The sequence below is a fragment of the Zosterops lateralis genome (genome assembly GCF_965231275.1).
Source record: "Zosterops lateralis genome assembly, chromosome: 2".
Taxonomy (NCBI): domain Eukaryota; kingdom Metazoa; phylum Chordata; class Aves; order Passeriformes; family Zosteropidae; genus Zosterops; species Zosterops lateralis.
In genome coordinates, this window is record NC_139763.1 from 86064740 (window position 1) to 86086654 (window position 21915).

Genomic DNA, 21915 nt, shown 5'->3' on the forward strand with positions numbered 1-21915 from the left:
GTTTGAAGTGGCTTGATTTTGACTGCCATGGACTCCAGGCAATTTTCAGAACTGGAAATTCAGACTGGTTTGTCACTTCCTGGAAGTTTCCCAGCCATAATGCAAGGGCAAGCAGAGATGTGCCGCACAAATATACAACTGACAGGATAAGCATATCTGAGAATTTTATATGTTGCAAGAGGAAGAGCCCCTCTTCTTCTCTCCCTCCTTTTCATTAGTTTCCCTTTACTCCCTTTTCTCTGTTTCTCCTTTCTCCTCTTTCTTTTCCTGTCTGCTCCCTTTTTTGTTGCTTTAAAAGCCATGTATTATCAAGGTTGTGATGAGAAGATCTTTGCTCAGCAGTCACTCCTGACAGGTAAGTGAGTTCCCCCCATATCCTCAGTCTTCCTTCTTCTGTGGCCTCCTTTCTGTTCCTTTACATTTGACCTTGTAGGAGCAAATAAATGCCAACTAGATGGACATTTAGTTGACAAACCAACAGTTTTCAGGAGACTTCCACTCCCAAGAAATTTCATGTGGTAATCATGTAAGGTCAGATTTCTGCCACCACTCCTGCTAATGAGAAAGTAGAGTGTTTTGTAGCTAGCCAGCAATTTACAGGTAATCTCCAAAGGTGCAGACTTGTGAGCCTTCCATGAGGAGGACAGTCAAACATCAGTCTCTCAGGTGACCCAGCAACCTCTCTGTTACAAATGCATACATTACAAGATTATGTAACCCTCCCCTTTCCTGTTTTATTGACAATCCACAACTGAAATTCATGGAACCAATTTGACATGGATTTTAACTACCGATGAATTTTATTGATTTATTGGTGTGTTGCTAGGTGCCTTGCCTCTTACCCATTAAATGCTTAGTGCATGCACATATGCTGCTTTTTTTTGCATTGAACCCAACATCCAATTTTTCCTGCATTCCCAGGGAATGTGAGGAAGCCAGGAACACTTGGGGATGGATTCATACCTCAAGTGCTATGGCACACAGCTCGTGCATGTTGATCCACTTTACTCCAAAACTATGAATAGGAGTCACTTCACTTTCATTCAAATCAAGGAGTAGATCTATTCTGTCAAAGCAGCCCAAAGGCTTCCAAGAGCAGGGAGTTGAACTAAACAAGTGCTGGCGTTAGCAGCAGGAAGAGGAGGAGGACATAGAAATGAAAATTAGGTTTGAGAACATTTTAGAGAAGAAACAGTATCAAGGTTTGTATAATGTGACAGTGCTGGTTTCTCTTGGTTTAGCATGTTACCTGAATCCAGTTTCTTTGACAGGAATTCTTGTTTGAGTTCATGTCACTTACAGTCTCTAGGCTCTTAATCCTGCATAAGTGATAAAGTGTCACAATGCTGTTATGTTTCTTCTGCTAGTTTTTGCCAGAGGATTTATTCACTATTCAGCCTTAGATTCAGTTTTGATGCTGAAAACAGACATGGGCAAAATGAGGATTGTATTTTGTTTTAAAAAACATGGGAAGAATGTTCTTTTGCCAAGTCTTGAGAAACAAGCCCAAAGGTGAGAAAGACATAGTTTATTCCCAGCTGTGCCTCTGAGTTAATTCTTTATGTTCCTGTTATTCTCCACAAAAAAGTACAAAGCAGTTTAGCGTTTATAGGTCAAAATGTAACCTATAAAAGAACATGCTGGGAGGACAAATACTGCAAAATGCTGCTGCTGTGTGCAGGGTCAGTCCCAAGCATTTGCATGTGTAGGCCCTAAATCTCTTGCGTATTGCCTGTATTATCCAGATTATAGCAAATACTCAGGTGTTAGAATTTGGGTTACAGCTTAAACTGTTTCTAGCTTCTATCTGCTTATCACCAAGAGATTTGCATTTGGAATACTGATATTGAGCAAAATTTACGTTTTATTCTATATAGTGAGTTATTATTCCACTAAGAAAAATAAATTAATCAAATTGGAAACTAAAAAGTTCTCAAATCCAAAACTGAAACTAAACTAAAGGACTTTAAATTAAGATAGATTTTTGCTGGAAATCCTTAAGAAAGTTAGGTGCAAGAGTGCTACCAAGGTACTGGCCACAGTGCGATATAGATACTGTGCTGTGTCTTTTTGGAATTACAGTAACACAGATGCAGGAGTATAACCAGATTACAGCTGAGCTGGATTGGAATCTGGTCCTTTGCATACAGGAGTTCAGAAGGTCTCATGTGTCACTGGCGATAAATAATGTGCAATGAACAAAGACATCAACTTTTTCGATACATGCACATGGGCGTGTGTGCTTATATGTGTGTATATGCATATATATAGTGTATATATAAAGAAGTGAACATTTTTAAAAGCTATATATGTATATGTGTAGCATCTTATACATATAAATATATGGTCCATCATTCTAATTCCATGCACAACTGCACTATAACCATTGTGGTTTATAAGATCACACTTCATATATGCATGACTCACTGGCTTCATTCATGTTTCCATATGTATGTAGAAACATAGCAAAGCAGACATTCCTAGAGACATTGCAGGACAACCTCATTGAGATGGACATTCTCACCTCCTCCCGACATGACGGTGCTTACAATGATGGGTATGTGACACTTATGTGGTCTTCCTGTTTACTGTACAGTCGTTATGATCCTTGCATGAAAGCATTTGGTCATATCAGTGATGTTTAAGGGCAACACCATTGCTGACCTCTTCCAAAATGGCTTTAAAAAATTAATTTCTGGGGCTCAGAGCATTATGTCCTGTACATATTAATGGCAATTAATATGCTAGTGAGCCACTGCATGCCATTTGCTTTTTATGTCCTTATTGTTTTGAAAGTCATTACATTTGTAAGAAGTACCTACAGCAATTTCCACTCCCATATTAACTAAAATTAATTTAGTTTTCATAAAAATCTGAAACCTTTATTATGCTGACAGCCCAATACTTGATTATTAAACTATTGTCTTCCACATATCTTATCTGACAAGTGTCTGCTAGTGGTGTATGTAAGCCAAGCCTTGGCATTTGACTTAACCACCCATATTGGCATCTTTACACAAATTTTGATCACTTAACTTTTAAGTTAAAATGGATTTTTAATTTGATCCTTGCAGCCAAAACTGTTGAATCTTGTGTTGACAGCTCATAATTTGGTACCCATCATTCACACAAGAGCTTATTGGTGTACTTGAACACTGCAAGTGCCTGTTTGCTGAGAACAGATACATCTCTTTCTAAAGAAATACTTTTGAAAAACAGGATAGTATCTGACTTAGTGTATTTTATTTTTTTTTTTAATGTAGAGCATTAGTAGAAATAAAGGATCTTTCTCTAATGCTCAGGAGTCATGCTTAGAGTACCAATAGAATCATGGCTGTAGTATTACAGACACCTATTTTGGATAATTATGTGTTGCATTATACTGCATGAATTGGTGGCTTTTCTGCACTGTGATGTTTCCACATGTGACGCTTCCCCCTGTGGCTGCACAAGTAACTTCGTGGGGAAAATAGAATAGAGTCACCTCTTCATCTGGTATTAGCCACTGGCTTGACTGACTCCCATGAATCCATGCTGATTGCATTTATTCTGGCTGCAAATCTGACCCCATAAGCCATGGCAGAATGCGCAAAGAGCATTGGGGCTGTTTCTCAGTCCTCACCAGCTGCATTTTTGTTTTACAGAAGCATGGTAATAGATTAGTCCACTCCATTTCCCAGGTTTCATTCCCAGAATCTGAATGCCTTTTGCAGCATGATGTCCCGCTGAAATCAGGTTTTTCATTTAGTATTCCCGTGGACAGAAGTTCCATTGGGACATTTCATTTCAGAAACTCATGGGCTTCAGTGTGTTGTTTTTGTGCTGATTTCCATGAGTCTCACCTTAGGTGCTCATGGGCTGCGTTTGTCATAATGGGCAAAATACGGTGCCTCCCAATGTGTCACTGGACAGGAAATGCTGTTGCCTTTGACAGTAACTCACACTTTTTTAAAGGTAGGCTTCAATCCAAGGTATTCTGGACTGCTTTGTGGAAGCAGGTGCCTCTCCCCACTGGCAGTACACAGGACTTTGATGCTTTTAGCCACGCATTGTCTGACACTTAAATTTGCTGTATGGGGACAGTGTGAATTTTCCCCTCTGTGACAATTTGGATGCTATGGAATGGCTTAAGCTCTTTTTCCCCATCTCCATTCACCGATGCCACACAAAAAAACGCTCTCATGCAGTGATCAATAAATTGATAAAAGCCCTCCCTTCTTTAATCTGACCTCCACTCCTCTTCAGCCTCCGTAGGGCAATTCTGTGGGAGTGCGAGCAGGCTCCCAGTTCTGCCCGTGCCACCAGTCTGTCGTAGCTGTGCTTGGGGTTTTCATCTCACTCTAACGCCAGCTCTTCCACAGAGGGGACTCCTGCCCTTGAAGAGTTCTCTGTGGCATTGTTGGCACTGTGATTTTTTTTGTTTGGTTTTGTTTTCTTTTACTCTGTGTGACTTGCCTTTGATTTTTATTCTTCTCTTTTGTGCATGCCGTCCATGTCCGTAGCCAGCATTGTGTGGAGCTGCTTTCCTCGTCCTGGCAGCAGTCGCCATTCTCCCACCCCACACCTCACTCAGCATCGATTTGTGTGAGGAGTCACTTGCTGTTGGTCTTTTTTCCCTCAGGCACTTCCTGTTCAAACCTGGAGGCACTTCTCCCCTTTTTTGTACAACGTCGCCGGGATATCCCCTGACGTCCAGCACTGTGTACTCACCTCCCCCTAGGCCCCTTCCCAGAAGTACCTTTTCTAGGCCTGCCTTTAACCTGAAGAAACCCTATAAGTACTGTAACTGGAAATGTGCTGCCCTGAGTGCCATTGTCATCTCAGTCACGCTGGTGATCCTGCTGGCCTATTTCATAGGTAAGCTTGTTGCTGTTTGTTTTTCTTCTTTTTATTTCATTTCTCTACAAACCTCCCCCCTCCCCGCCCCCCGTACTGCTGATGTTTGGGAAACAGAGGGTCAAGACTGTGGTACAAAGTGATGGGGAAATAAGGCATCTGTTGACTTGTTTGTGTTGCAGTGTTGTGGTAGGGTGTTTAACACCTGTCATAAAGCCAGAAGGGCTTAGTAAAACATGAGTCATATGAGGGAGTTATACTCCCTTCAATATCATGGACTGTTTATATTCTGCAGAGGAAAGTATACCTGGAGTGAGGAAAAGCCACCAGGTTTTCTCTAAGCATCCCATTAAAACAGGTGGGTGAAGTCCGTGTCCCAATCCCAGGTCATGTCCAGGTCTGTCAGTGTTGACTTTGATGGGACAGGGTCAGAACCAAGATCCTGACCCACAAAAATTTTATTTAATCCTATCATTTGGTGACACACCCATTTAAGTGACATTTAACTAATGATATTGGAGTTCATGGGGTGACCAGGAGGATGGAGAAGGACTGGGCTGAGATTGTGGTTCAGCAGAGCCTTTCTAGAGTAGATGGTGCTGGTGAAATTTGCATCCTTGGGTAGAAGAACAGTGGGTTTTTCTTGAACTGTGCATGATCTGAATTTCTTTGGTTTATGAGGCTTGTCAATGTTCTTGGTGTATGTTGCAAAAGTAAATGAACTGCTAGAAGTGAAAATTGTATTTTTAAGCTTGTCAAGTTGGAATGTTACCATTACTTTTTCTTCAGTTCTGTTTGATATTTGTGTTATAAATGTCTTTAAAAAGTCCATTCCTAGACTTCTGTTAAACTGTTCATGGTGCAAATGCCAGTTGTCAGACACTTTTAGATGTGATCATGAGTAAAAAAGCCCATTTCTCATGGCATGAAGGAGTCGTTTTGATTTTGCTGTGACTTCCTGTACGCTAATGATCTATAAAAGGTTGTGGTTAGAATTACAAATCTTAGTCTGGATCGAAAGATTTTGCTTTCATTTTACATGAATATAATTAGCACCACCACAAAGGATTGCTTTTACTGTGTTCCTTTTATATATACTTCTTTAATGACTGATACTTTTCTGCTTCTGCCTTGCATCATACTCTGGACACTTTTATGTCTCCTATAAGAGGAACGGGAATGATTAATTAAGCAACATTAAATCAGCAGCAGTTTGATGAAATATGCAGTTAGTTTTCATCATTTGCTATGTACATTTGGAATCACCTTTCTCATTTGTCTGGTATTCTCCTTACGTCCTGAACATGGTTCCTTTGGACATTATCTCAGTGTGTCAGAGGAGGATGTTTTCAGCTCAGCATAGCAGTGCCAGTTCATTCTGGAGGAGGAGGTGTGTGCTGGTTGATAGATGGAGAGGAGTTTGGTTTGCTGCTCTCCAACTCAGAGCCGTCTCAGAGTTCACAAAAGATCACACTCCTGCTTAAAACCACAGTTAATGTTATTAAAAGGAAGGTCCATTGAGTGCCCTCCCATCCTTTTTATCCTCTCCATTCAGGTGAATTCACTGGCATTTGCCAGACACCACAGATGGCTGGCAAGGTGCCAGAAATGCTGAGCAGGTTGAACCTCTGTAATTATGGGTCATAATTACTAATTTCTAAAGGAACTACCAATTATTAAAAATCAAATCCAATAGTTCAGTTCAGCATAAACATATTTAGCAAAGATTGTCTCTACCAGACCCAGTGTTCTAATCAACGAGAAAAAAGGCAGATATTTAATTAGATTTTGATGAAAAATTGTGTTTAATTTCAAGTATAATCAATTATTAATTACTGTAATGAGTGACTCTGGCGGGGTTTACTAATTAACTCATTTAAAAATTATGAATAACCTTTTCGTTTGTAATTATTTTTTACATCCTGTCAAGTTGCAGATGAGAATTGTATCACCTAACCCAAAAGAAAAGAAATGAATGAGGGAGTCAAAATGTTGTACTTTTACTAAGTTAAACTGAGGTGTTTTGCATTTTGATATAAACAATGTAATTCTTAACAGAAACTTACTATTCTAAGTAACCTGGTCTGTTTGCAAACAAATTACTGGTTTTCCTCCAGTTTTGGGGTTCCCCCTCCCTATTTGCATAGTTACATTTTCTTACAGGTATCTTTTCTCATGTAAGCAGTACCTTGCTCTTTACAGTGCCATGGGGGCAATCTGAGTGATAAGGTATAACTTAGTCATGAGTATAAGGTCTAATCTTGTCTAACGGTCTGTGGGTATTGGGAACTTGACTGCTTTCTATCTGCTCTTGTTAGTTAAAAACAACCATAGAAGTTATCTTTTAATGACCATTTTCATCCTCCAGAGCAAACTGAGGTCTCTGGAAAGGTTCCCATTTAAGGCAATGGACTTTAGGTTGGTTCCCATGGCAGCAGCTTGGCATTTAATCTGTTTTTTGTACACTGGTCAGATAATGGAAATACTTCAGAGTGGTATCTAGGCCTTCAGGATGTTCCTCACAGCATCAGGCATGTCGCAGTCCTCTGTTTAAATATTAAAAACTGCCCACTGCAGGCCTTACCTGTCTGTAGAAGTGTGGAGCTAAAGACATAGAGAAGAAACTCTGCTATGGGCAGTATTTTCTGTGTGACAGACACTCAGACACAACTGTGGTGGGTGCCCATCTGAGGCAAGCAGAGCTGCATGGAAACACCAAGACACTAATGATTTATGAAGTTTTTTGCTGAAGCCAGTTTCTTTTTGACATTCACCTGGACAACTTGCTAAATCATTTGTTTGAGGCTAAAAGGCAGAGTTTCTATTATTTCATGTAAATCTTTATGGCATTTAGCAGTCTGAGGTTCATTTATCTTGCTGGACTGTTTCAAAATGAGGAGAGGAGACATAAATAGATGTCCATGGCAGCTGAACGGCTGCTGTCATGTGTCAACACTTTGATCAAGGTGAAGGGCTGAGTCACTGGTCTGGAGAGATAATGACAAACAAATATGACAGAGTGTATTAAACACCAGAAGCTGGTTTTCATTTGAATTAACCAGATTTTCATTGACTTGTTGCCCGTTGGTGTTTTGCACATGCACAGCTTATGCAAATCCCATGAGCTCCACAGAAACTTGTCTCATGAGGTGCAAGCACCAAGGAGAAAAGCAGGCACACATCAGGGCTGCCACATTAAAGTGATGGAACCATTGAAATCAAAGGCCTCTTTGAGCAGCTCAGAACTGCCCTGCAAATTTTCTGTTCCAGGAGTTCCTGAAGAGACATGACTTTAAAATTAAATTCCCCATTTTAGGAATGTCCATTCAATAGACAGCTAGACAAAAAAAATTTTATGGCTTTTGCTGGGATTTGATGAGGTCTCTGTATAGCATTGAGTTGTGCCTTGGAGGGCTAATTTCTAGCAATATGCTAATGGCAGAGAGAATCCCACGAGGTGTGCTGCTATGCTAATACTTTGGCAGGAGTTCCTGTATCTTGTAGATGCCAGACCTGCTAGCAGAGCATTATAAAGAGTCTCTGACATTGCTGTACTGTTTGGGAGGAAGTTTAGAAACAGAAAATACCTGTTTGATTGTCCAGAGCTCCATGCCCAGCAGCTGTTTGGCTAGGTCTGTGGAACAGTTTCTGAATTAATTAGTGATGGAGAATAGTTTCTGCCTGTTTAAACAGAAGTTATTATCCTCTGCCTGATGTAGATTCCAGACTAGATGGAAGTATAATTTGATGTTGTTAGGCACTTGTAGTTTTCCTATACTTAAGCATGTGCTGCGGTTACATTGCATGAACAGCAAGAAAGATGGGCATTTGATTTAGATTAAAGCTAGGGCTGGAAAATATGTTATGAAGCCAAAACAGTCATTCCTTTTTATTGGAGTCAGAGCTCTCTACTTTTCAGCTCTGTGTTCATTTGAACTCTGTACAGATGCAGCTTCACTTGAAGAACAGTGTTGCTTGCTGCAGGCAAAACGCTTTGACAGTAAAAGTGTGCTAGGACTATGATGTGTTTTATAAAGTGTCTTTCTTTTTATTGTCTAAAAATCACCCCGAAAGCTAACTTTAGCTCAGTTTGTCCATGATACTTTGATGCTATGGAGCAAACCCAATTTAAAGCAGCTCTCCAAAGCTCTTAGAAATATAATTAGTTAGCAATGGATGTATAGTGTACCAATTACCATGGTGTTTCCATGGTAAGAGATCAATAGGAAAAGTTGCTAATGTTTAATTATTAAACTTGATCCATATCTATTAATCCTACATTTATACCTTGATATTAAGGTTTTTATTCGTGTTAAAATATAAAACAATTTATTACCCTGCCAACAGGCTATTTTACTTTCTTCTTTAATATTTCTTTTCTGATCCCAGATTAAGTTTTATTTTGCTACTGTTGACATTTGTTCTTTTGATTTACAAGGATTGTAAATCAAAATCTTTGAATGTTTTCTATTTCCATCTTGTCTTTGATAAAAGGCGGAAATGGGAGCTAAACAATCTGTTCTAGCAAAGCCTTTATGTTATGAAGTCAATCTGTTACCTCAAACAGAGCTTTGAGGTCCTTTCTTGGTTCTTTCACATCTTCATAAAATCACTGTGGTCTGTTCATTCAGTAACTGCAAACTCATTTACTTTATCTTACCCTTAAGAAATAAAAATGTCAAATCCAGTCTAAAAGGTGCTTTAGTATTACCAGTGATATATTTTGTGTATTATAAATGTTTGCAAATCAACATTCCAGGACACTGGTTGAGAGGCGACCATCATCATGAGCCACCGCTACCATTTTTTTCCTGTAGAGTAGAACTTGAATATGTGGGGTTTTGGTTTTTTCTATTAAAGCTGGCTCTTTAATTTCTATTAAAGCTGTACCAAATGCAGACAGATGTTGAGGGGGCAAGAGGATTAGTGCAACTCCCTCACTAAACAGGACAGTTTAGATGGCATCTGGGTCTTCCTTTCTTACCCCTGACATTTAGGAAACATGGGCCTTACTCTTCTCATGCACATGCTCCTCTTAAAATGCAGCAACTCCATTTCCTTCAGCACTGGTTCAAATACAGTCAGAGCAGTGGCATTGGGCACAGTGAGCTAGAAAAATCTGCATATATTTTTATAAATTCCTGGTTCTGGAAATTGACCTGACTGAAGATAAAATATAAATCATGGCAGATGTTAACCCTTCAGTCCAGTTTTGAATAATCTTTTTTGTTGTTGCATCCCAAATTTTGCCCCTGTAAATTTTCTCACAAAAGCTAAGGCATGAAAATAGTCTCAACTTCATGGAGCGATGCCATCAACTTGAGCTTCTGTCTGACTACTCAGAAATGCATGGAGTTTCAGAAATTTTTTGTGTTTTTTGTTCTGTAGTAGAGAGATGGGAAAGTCACAGGACTCTGTGTTAACCTCAGTCACACGTCACTATGTTAGAGAACCAGCAAAGGCAGCTGCTGTGTGTAAAGTTTGCAAGAGCCTGGTGAGTAGCAGTGAGCTCAGGAAAGCTGCCTCAGGGAATCTGGCAAAACAAACTTTCCATGGCCAGATCCACAATGAAATAGGGACTCAAATGCTTCAGCTCCTCCACTTCTTTGCTGGCATTGCCCCATCTCCCTCCTGGTATGCATGCACACACAGAGAGTAATTATCAGAGAAATGAGAAAGGCACAAAATCAGTGGCCTTAAACTGAAAGATGGTAGGTTTAGATAGATACTAGAAAGAAATTTTTCACTGTGACAGTGGCAAGGCACTGGCATGAGTTGCCAGAGATGTGGCAGCCCCATCCCTGGAAGAGGTCAAGGCAAGGTTGGATGGGGCTTTGAGCAACCTGGTCTAGTAGGTGTCCCTGTCCATGGCAGGGTGGTTGGAACTAGATGGCCTTCTTTTTTTCAGGGTCCCTTCCAACCCAAAGCATCCTAGGATTCTGTGTAAATTAACACCACAATGGGTTACATTCAGTCTTACATTTCTGCCTGTTTTGTTGTCTTTCACTGCAGCTTTAAGTGCATTGTGGTATGAATTATAAGATAGATCTTTTATTTTCTATCACCTGCAAAGTCAGCAAGAGCTCTTTGTATTATTAGGTGATGGTGTGCATCTTTTGTTTTTTACTTTGAATTTTCCAGTGTGTGTTTGGATAGCAGCTACTCTTAGCTTTATAATTTAGAGCGAAGGAAATACAAGTGATTTATCCTCTATTGTGCTTTAAAATAAAGGTGATAAAGGTACAAGATGCCACTTTAAAGTTATTCTTGTGACAGTCAATTCATTCAGATGGGTGTTAAAATCCTTGCCATAGAAACTCCATTAAAGAACATTCACTGTTTCAATCTAATTAAGATCTGTAACCTGACACTGAAAGTGTTGTGATTAGACAAACAGACCGTGATGGATATGCTTTTGAAAGAATCACAGAATCACTTAGGCTGGAAAAGACCTCTAAGATCATAGTTTGCAGCCTTCTATGGAATATGAATAAACTACAGCATAAAGCACCATGTCAAGTTGTTTTTTGAGCACCTCCAGGCACGGTGACTCTACCAGCTCCCTGGGCAGTCCATTCCAAAGCTTAACAACCCTTTCCATGAAGAAATTCTTCTGTTGTCTAATCTGAACCTCCTCTGGCACAGCTTGAGACTGTGTCCTCTTGTCCTGTCACTTGTTGCCTGGGTGAAGAAGCTGACCTCCACCTGGCTACAAGCTCCTTTCAGGTGGCTGTAAAGAGCAGTAAGATCCCCATCTGAGTCTCCTTTTCTCTAGGATAAGCACTCTCAGCTCTCTCAGCCATTCTTCATAGGACTTACTCTCTGGACCCTTCACCAGCTTAATTTCCCTTTCTGGACTCACAGGAGAGATATTACTGCAAGAAAATATTACTGGAAAAGTAGAGCAAAAGATATTGCAGACCTGCTAATTTTGCCAGACTTGCCCCATCTGTGGAAACTGGGAATTCCACAGATGTACATATTCAACATGACAACAATATGTTCTGAATTTGGGGGCAAAATTTCTGCTTTGCAAAGTGATTAGTACTTCTTCAGAGTCTACAGAGATATACTGTAGAGTTTACAGTATACTGGTCAAGTTTACATCTTTTCTCAGCTAATTCACTGTTTATTGAAGGAAGGAAGAAGCCTAAGGTTTCCCATCATTTTCATTTAAAACTGTTTTCTCAATTTTCAATATGTTAAAATCCATAAACTATCACATTGTGCAGGCTGACCTCTTTGCACATTGAAGCCCAGCAAACTCCAGCTACTTATTTTCCCCTTTTTGCATAGGTAAGTCACATACCTTCTTCAGCTGACTTTTTCCCAACTTATATGTGTAAGCATTTCATTAGGTCTTTTTGGGCTATAAAAGTTACCTAAGGATATTGTTGTACAGCATCTTCTTGTGCTTACTCTGTAAGTCATTTGCTCTCTCTGTTTTCCATTTGCCAGTGTCCCATCTCATGGACACAGTTTGCAGTCCATTATCCAAAGTGTATAGCCTGACTGTTGACACTTTTTGTTTGAATCATTCAAATTTAGTTACTGCCCTGCTCTTCTGTTTTTCTGTTCTGCCCTCATCATTGTATTTCTCACTTGAAGTATTTTAATCATCTACATGTTTAGTGATCCATGATTTTATATTTACTTACATAACACTGATGCAAACGTTGAATAATTTCAGACCAACTATCAGTTGTTGAACTCCACAAGAAGTTGTAACATGTGATGGTTATTCACCAGCAATGATAATTTTAATGTCTTTCAGTTAGTTTTTAAGAATACATGTCTTTATACACTTGAAAAATGCTTGTTTGTTTATTCACGTCAAATTAAATGTCTTACTAAACTGTAATCTTGTCAGAGAATGAGTAATTGTTTCTTAAGATCTGTTTTTCAGAAAAGCGATATGGTTGGCCAGAAATACCATACATTCACTTTCCTTATTCTCTAGCACTGCAATTCTATGTTTTCTGTTATTTTGTCTGTAATAGATATCAGACTACCCAAACCAAGTGACTTGCATCCTGTCCTTTTTTCCTTCTTAAATATTTGTAGAGCATTAATCCTGTTCTAATTTCTTGGTAGCTGATTCAGTATTAATCAGTGAGTCAGATTCTTCCTTCTTCTTTACTGGGTACAAGTAAAATGAGCCTGCAGATTTAAAAATGTTTGTCCTTAAATAGATGTAATTCAGTATAATTCCTGGTTATTAATGGACTGGAAAAAAACTTATTTCCTGTGAAATGATTGCATTATTGTAGTTATTTTCAAAAACTAGAACAAAAATTTTTACTGAACATTTTAGTCTGTACTACAACATTATTAGCAATTTTCCTATCACCATCAATATGGCTGCTCATTTTGCTCTGTTTTAGTACACTTAAAAAAAACAACTTCTGTTGTTATGTGGGGGTTTTTTAAGACATATATTTTTTATTGGTGTCCTCAGCTTCTTTTCGCCTCTCTCCATGGCTTTAGATTTATATAGATTACTCTCTGTTTCCCTATTGTTCTGGCTTTTATATATTACTTTTTTTATTTCTGCCTATTGTTTTATTTTGACACTGATTGAAGAGGTCCTTTTGTCAAAGTCTGATCCTCTTTTATCATTGTGGGATCATTGGAAGAATGACTTCCATTCAGAAGTAGACCACCAATATAACTGATTATTTAACCAGTTGAAAGCAGGTTGCTGCTGTGTATCCAGAGGGCTCCATCTGAGCTGGGAATCTGCACCAGTGTGCCATGAAACCACACTTTGGTTGGCCCTTTAGATGTCTGATCCTTCTGTAAAATTAAGAATCTTTAATACAAGGAGAGATTAATGTAATTCCATCTGGTTTTATTAAATGGTAAGATATGGGCTCTCAAACCATAAGCTTTTATCAGTTGCTTTTAGTGAGATTTTATATTGCTGTAAGCCCACAGAAAAGAAAATAACAGCAGGCTGACTCCAGAAGTGCTGGCCTTGTCTTTATGACAGTGGCACAGATGTGCTGCTATAATCTTTAATTCATGACTTAGATTGACCTTTGCACACAGATGCTGAAAAAAAATCAGTTTTACGGATCTTTATATGTCTCGTAGAAGGAGTTCTCCTTGAGTCCATGTTTTTATTTCATACTAATTAGTGGGACATAATGTAATTTAATTGTAGTTAAGTGGACACAGAAAGAATTGTTTCCTGTAATGGGCTTTTTTTCTATGTTTTTAAATACCTAACATTTTTGTGGGTAACTCATCATAGAGCAATCTCAATTAGGGATGTCACTGGCAGTGAAAAATGCTACTTAGTTATAGTTCAGTGTTTCTCTCCCATCCTTCTTTAGCATAAATTAAAAAATGGCTTCAAAGCCTGCTTTGCCACCAGATCATACATTTCTATTGAATGTGTACAGTGATACATTATCTGAGGTTTTTGCCTGTAGGTAAAGTTGAGCTATGTAGTAGATAGACATCTTTATAGGGTGAGGTGGTGTTGTTAAGTATACTGCCCAGGTAACATCCTAGATGACCTGTAAAATAATGAACAGAAAGTCCAATCCACTCTTTTGCTCTTTGTAAAGATTTCAAACCACTGTTTATGCTGACACTTAAAAACACCAAAAGGACCACTTGCATACTTCCCTTTGAGATAGTAGGATCTGGTGCTTGGTAGATAGAGGTTGTTGAACCTTTATGTTTCAATGCTAACCTATAAACTCTCCCATCATCTCCAGGTTTTCCTATCTTCCTCTCTATTAGATTTTATCATACTTTAACTTCTAAGCCTGTTCCTAATGCACTCAGAATCTCTTGCCTAGACAGATGATAAGAACAGGATATGTTGGCTATTTTCAAATATGGTATCATGTGACACAGCAGCAGCGTCTCACCTTGCTTGCCCAGTACAACTGCAGCATCACTTCATCATGCAAAGAGACTCTTTAAAAAGCAAAGCAGAACCAGACAGTTGGCAGAGATGATGGCTATGCTTACCGTAAGTATTTCAAAAGAAAATCTAATTGGAGTATCAATGGAGCAGAATCCTTTTTAATTATGGCAGAAATTATAATGAAATCAAGCATCAAAAGAGTTTCCTGAGGCTTTCGATTAATAAAAAATAAAATCCTTCAATCTAAGCATAATGATATTCCAAACAGCATTAATTTATTTTAGTATACCTTCGTCAGTCAGACTGTATCATGGGCTACTCCAGGCTGCAGAACATGTACGTGGGACTGTTCTAAGTACCCATTTCTGGCTACCCATTTCTCTACTGCTAAAGTCTTATGGGTATTCAGACTCAAACTATCTATTAAGAATGATCTCTGGTCATTGCTAGCTAAAGAGGAATTTAGAAGGTATTGACTGCCCAGAACCAGTACCACAGTAGTGTTCTTTCTAACAAATAGACGTTATGGAGTATCAAGTTACACTGATTAGTACTGTTTAATTCACTACTATCAGCTTAGTCCTTGGGTGTGCAGGGGAAAAGCAGTGCGCTGTGTCCCCGGCAAGCACTTTGATACATTTGTATTTAAAGATGAACCAAAATTATCGTGGCCTAAGTTATCACATGGGAACATTTGGTCCTCTCGCTACAAGACACTGAGGTGCTGCATGGATCATGCCCAGAGATGGGCCACAGGGGTGGGGAAAAGACTGGAGCACAAGTCTCATGAGAACAGCTGAGGAAGTTGAGGGTGTTCAGCCTGGAGAAAAGGAGGCTCAGAGGCACCTTCTATCTCTCTACAACTCCCTGAAAGATTATAGCCAGGTGGGGGTCAGCCTCTTCACCCAGGCAGCTAGTGACAGGACCAGAGGAAATGTCCATAAGTTACACCAGGGGAGGTTTAGACTGGATATTAGGAGAGGTTTCTTCCCTGAAAGGATTGTCAAGCAGGCTGCCCATGGTGGAATCGCTGTGCTCAGAAGTGTTCCAAAGGCATGTGGATGTGGCAGATAGAGATGTGGTTTAGTGGTGAACATGTCAGTGCCGCGTTAGTCATTGGACTTGATGATCTTAGAGGTCTTTTCCAACTTGAATGATTCTGTACCTTAAATGGATGTGAGACTGGGGGTCTAGATCCATCAGTTTATGTGGTCACTCATTTAGGCAAAATTCTGCTGATGTATCTGCTGTTGTTTTCTATTTATATTACGGAAGTACTGAGGTAATGGAGCACTGTGACACCTCTATTTTTTATTAGAGAGAACAAGCAATGGTAAGTACTTTCTCACATCTCTGCTCCACCCTGAACTGGCTACCACAAAACTAGAAAATCTGAGTTCACACATGCTCAGCAGGGGCCTAGTTAGAATGCAGTAGAAGAATTGTCTGTGCTGAGTGTATTCCTTCCCTTTCCAACCCCCTCCTACTGCTACCAAGCAGACTGCACATATGGCATCCCTAGAAAGCAATTGAACGTGCTACAATGCTGGAGTTGCCAGGGTTGAGTGGTAATTTCTGTGCAATTGTTCTGCTCAGTACTGGGCCAGTAGAAAAAAATAGCCTGTGATGAGGGAATTAAAGGCTATTACAGAGTACACATGCATACAGGGGCTGATGTAAAATCACAAAAGCAATCTTAATTCTGTTCTTTGCTCATTTTTGAGTGCTTAACTTGGCAAACTTCAGGTTTTTTAGCAAATGCTTTTTTTAGGTAAAATTAAATATAAAGATGGCTGTGGGTCTTTCTAGAACACTGTGGGTTGCACTTGCTAGCACTTGCTGTCTTCTATGTGCTAGATTTAGTTCTAAATCCAAGGGAACAAATCATCAGGTTGTGTTAACTTTTGTTATTGAGAGAGCTTTTCACTCTGATCTGTCCCATTCACTTAGATTTATAGCACCTAAAAGTATTGTGCTGGATTTTGCTCATGGTTTCTGGACAGAACAAAAATTATTGTGTTGTTAATTGTGCTGTGTCACCCACTTTATCGGCTTTCTCAGACTGTGCATTTGTATCCATTTGCCGAGCTTTTGTACAGGAAAAAAAGGGATTTTTCCCCCCTTCTCCAAATTAGAACAGTGTTTGTTTTTCTAATATTTGTAAAGAAAGACTAGAAAATAAATTAAAACATTCTTAGCCTGCTTTAAACAGACCTGTGCTTTTGTCATCCAAAGCAGCTAAAACAACAAAATGCTCCTGAACACATGTACAGTTAAAATTTCATCGTATCTCTTCCAGCAGGCTCAAGGCAGATAGGATTCTGCTTTAGAGCTCAGTTTTGACAATGCTGATGAGTACTCCAGCCCAGATCTACAAAATGTGTAAATTTGTTCTGAACTTGAAACACCTCCCTCATCCTCCTGAAGTCACCAGATTTATTTAGGCTAAGTAAAGCTCAAGTTAAACCTGTGCTTTGGACATCAAGGGATTCTGAGATTGTAATTTTGTTAATTTTTCTTATATCAGCTAGCACAGCCCAACTGGGGCTCTGGTGCTTTTAGAATGTGCATAGTGACTAATAACACTAATGCAGCTTTCAGCTGATTCTAGGATTAAAACACAAGCAGTGGTCTCAAAGACATTTACTTGTCTTAGTATAATAAAATCATGTTCGTGTTCAGAAGGACAGATGAGCAGGCAGCCATCTGAGAGATCAGCTCACACATCAAAATCTACAGCAATATTTAGATCTTCTTGCTTAAACTGGAATATTTGATTTAAACTGAGATCCTACCTCTGTTGTGCTGGGGTTTTAGAATAAGAGATAATTTGTGACTTCTGCAGAGAAAACTGGGTTTTTTAGACTTTAGGCAACTTATTGTATTATTTTTGGAAGGCAGGTTTTCTGAAAGTTCTCTAGTTGTGATAATAAGGAAGGAAGCATGTGAGAGCTTGTGGATTAACCTATGTAAATTACACCATTTTTAATTAGTGCCTCACAGTTTATATGTGTGTAATGAAAGGGCATTTGTAAAATTATACTGTCCACAACAGGCTAGCCCAGAACTTTAGTAAATGCAAAGCAGGATAAGAGGCCCTCTGGTAGAACTGCCTGTCCTCATTTCTCTAATTGAAGTGAGTACCCCAGTGGGAAAACCATTATTTCTAATATTATATACACAAATTAAAACTCCATTTAGAGGTACAGTGGGACCATCTTATAATTGACTTTGATCTTGAAGAAATATCTCAGTAATATTTATTTCAGTATGGTCTCTGCCAGAAAAGATATATAGAAGTCAAAATATTATTTTTACTGAGAAAGGCCTGAGCATGTGTAACACCAAATTTACCAGAGCTTTGAGGGCTGAAATAAGTTTCTTTGTTGTAGTAGGCTGCCTAATAGCAGCCAGATGCTGATGAGGTCCATCTTTCCACTCCCCATTCTATTTGAAATTGGTGTAAATGGTGTAATGGAAATTACCAAAGGTTTTTAAGCAGTCAGTTCCTCAGATAAGCCATGACACTTCTATATCTATTTTTTTTCTATAGGTTAACACTTTTAAAAAATCTTCCTTTAAAAAAGGCTTAAGAATATTTAAATTTACCTATTTAAAACTGCATTTTCCTTTTCCTGTAAGAAATTACAAGCTACTGTAGCACTGGAGGGGCCAATGATCATCTATTAATGATTTGAATGGACAGGCAATCATTCAAAAGACTTTGATCCTCAGGGGCAATTCGGAAGACATTGAATAGGAAGTGCTGACTCTTTGCATTGAACAAACATTGAGTTTAACTGCTTCATTTTATAACATGCCTTTCTAGTCACTTCCTTGAAGGTTTCAAAGAAATGTGGTGCTTCAGCTGTAAGCCTTTGTTCTTCCTTATTAAGAACAATTGGGAACTAAATTAAAATATAAAGTGTTCTCCTAAGAAGAAGCTAATACTATTTGGTAGACCATCTGCTTCTATCTTGGAAATCATGGATACAAGCTCTTCAATCATGGAGAGGTCAAAGAATAACTAGTTAGTGTCAAATCAAATCAACTAAATGCATTTGTGGCAGGATTTCAGGTGATTAGGACAGTGCTTTGTTTTCTTAAGAGGCAGTTCCCACCTTGTGGCAAATTTTTAAGAGGTAGGAATCTCTGTCATTTGTATCCCTCCTTTGCAGATGATGATTCTGATTGAGGGAAGGAGAAGATGTGAATTATCTCCAAAATAACTATTTTTGGTACTTGCAAAGTTTAAATGTGAAGCAATAGACAGGCAGCCAAGTAGGGTCCCAGGAATTGTTAGATGTATCCCATAGAATGTGTCAGAACTGAGATGGCTATGAAAACACCTACATTATATTTTAGGACATTTGAAGTCCTTAAAAAGTCCTACAAACGAACACAACACAGATATCTCTCTGTTTTATCAGCAAAATCTTTCCTCCCTTAACCCTGAGATGCTTGGATACAGATTGTCCAGTTCTTAGATTAAGTAATTGCATCCCAGGCCAACAAAATGTCTTAAACCACAAACTGTGGAGGAGGCTTGAAAACCCTTTTATTCTCATTGAAGGTGGATCATTGAGCAGTTAGGAGGGGAGGCAAATGGGGAATTTACAATAGTGAACATTACCCTAAATGTCCCTCCTGGTGCCTTTTTTATTTTTCTTAACTATTGTCTTGTGTCAAATAAATCAACAGGCAGGAAGCAGAGCCATGGGACCTCCCAGCTGCAGGCTTAGAGTCTTCACTTAAACAACATGTAATCAAGCTGCCTTTTGGGCTCCATTCCTTTGTGACCTGTTAATTTTACATTTCTAACTGCACAGCAGCTCTAATCCATCTGGGTTGTGTAGAGCCTGGTATGCAGGATTCTCTGTTCCCACTTGACTGCAGTCCTGTCCTGGTGTGCAAATTCACATTCATTCGGGCAAAGGATGATTTATGAAGTCAGATTTTCCATTTCCTGAGTGAGAGTTTTAAGCCACAGATGGAAAGCACTTATGTAAAGGAAATAATCTCAGACACTAGGAAGGACACAGAGTGCTGTACAGAGTTTTTGGTCACAAGGTGACTGCCAAAGTCTGTGCAAAAACTGGCCTTGCAGGAATCACTCTCTCCTTACCCCATGGTGCCTGGCTGAGTGACCTGGGTATGTATGTGTAAATGACGTGAATTGATGATATTACAAACCACTGGGATCTTCAGTCAGGATACTAGGTCTTCGTTCCCCATCTGTGAACCTGTTCTTTGGGTATTAAACCACTACAGCACTCAACATGCTTTTAGATGAACAGCAGCTTAGATCTGTCTAGTCCAGGACTTGACCATATGAACAAGTAGAGCAGATAGTATGTGCTGTGTCCAGCTTCTTGCCCTCTTCCTACACCAGTTCTGGTGTAGGGCCATAGTGCCACTTCAGCCCTTGACCCTCCTGTGTTCTGCCATGCTGAGACACAGAAGCCTTGGTTAGCACTGAAATGGAGCAGCAGTGTAAGGGAAAAATAGTTTGGTTTTTTTAATGTTTGTTTTACTGTTCCCATTCTTCTTAATCTTCCTTGATTTATTGAAGATTGACAAACCAGTGATTACTTCAGGCTCTTTTTCTTAACACTAGATGTCAGAAAAATATGGTTAATTCTGCAATAGTCAATTCTGCTACTTGTACAAAATCATATGATTTCAGTGTAGAGATAGTTATCCAGATAATTACAGTCAAGTTTCTTCCAGAGACAGGAGTGAAAGCAATACATTTACTTGAGGTAAAATTAACCCTGAGTAATTCAGTGGTGGGATTCAGCTTTTTCTCAATTAGAAGATAGAAGCGAAGCTCAGGTATCATTTTGGAGAGCATGTTATTGTAAGTCTGACTAAACATGAAGGTTAAAGAGGAATATGTAACGACCACGTATCTTATGCTTGTTTCCACACAAAGAGAGGAAAGCAAAGAAACAAGCTGTAAAAATGTCTTGTCCACCACCGACTGAGCTTCAGCTGTTTTTCTTATTTCACATCCTTTATACTTTTTTGTTTAACTTTTCTTTGCTCTATTCTAACCTTCTTTTTCTCAGTTTCTCTCATTCCATATTTTTCTCACCTTCCTCCCCTTTCATTTTCATTCTTGTCCATTGTTACATCAGTCCTTCTCATTTGTTCCTTCTCACAGTGTTCTTCCATTTTCTCCTTTTCCCTATGCTGCACTGGGAAGGTTTGGAAAACGCTTCTCCCTCTCAGGAGTGTCCTTTTGGCTTGTGTTGGCTTAGGCTTAGCTGTCAGTAGTGCAGTGAGGTGCTTGTAGAAACCAGTGGAGTAGCAAAGCCAACCTTCTCTGGATGGAGCCCAGTGCCAGGACAGCTGAGCTGGGGAGGGTAGAGTGGCTGTGCAGAGAGGCTTCTCTTTCCCAAAGCTTGTGCCCTCCCCTTTGTTATTTAAGCAAATATACTGACATATATTCTTACATTAATATGGATTCAAAACCTGGAGTATTCTTAGTGCAAAGCAACTGGCTGGGGTTTTCAGATGAGAATCCCAAAAGCCTTCCTGTCTTGCCTATATGCCCTTTACCACTGCACTTGCTGTAAGTCAAGTAAGGGTCAGGTGGGGATCATTAATGTGTTTCATTAAGCTTCACTTCTGAGAAACTCTTTATTCATTGTTCAGGGCAAGATCAGTTGTTAGGTGGAAAACAGTTATTATTTTATTCATTCCTTTGTTTCTGTAGCAGCTTTGCCTGAGTGAGGAATCACCAGGCCAGCTGTGGTACCTACAGGACTTAGCCCTGAGAGGGCAGGGGAGAAGGAAGCAGCAGAGCCTGTGAGCTGCTGTGAGAATACTTTTAACAAACGCTATGGAAGCAGCTGGTGGCTTCAGCTGTAGCCTTAATTCCAAACATCGTAATTGATTGGTTTGGTTATTTATTACACTTAGCTTGCTGCTTTGGGCAAAGCAACAAGCTAATAAAGGGCCAGCAGTTTGTTTTTCAATTTTTTGCTGACTGGTGTGGTTTCTGGGGGTCTCATATGCTTCAGTAAGCATGTCTTGTCTTTTCTTCTCCCTGTGATCTATCACAATCATCTGCCTCTCCCTGCTAACTCCTTCGCTCCATCAACCTGTCCTAAGAGATGTCCATTTGTTGACCATGTGAATTATTATCTTAGTTTGTCCTTTTTCATTCTAAATGTAGTACCACTTCCTTT

The 21915-nt window shown here is 39.3% G+C and overlaps 1 protein-coding gene across 1 annotated transcript in view; it reads left to right on the forward strand.

Moving 5' to 3' along the window:
- The window catches only part of TENM4 (teneurin transmembrane protein 4), a gene marked incomplete at its 5' end in the record, with an annotated part of 340098 nt that overhangs the window by 134953 nt on the left and 183230 nt on the right, over positions 1 to 21915 (forward strand). Inside the window, 2 exons of the mRNA XM_083855254.1 lie at positions 2459 to 2557; positions 4622 to 4857. Coding sequence (XP_083711380.1) covers positions 2459 to 2557; positions 4622 to 4857 — 335 coding nt within the window. The remainder of the gene's footprint in view (positions 1 to 2458; positions 2558 to 4621; positions 4858 to 21915) is intronic.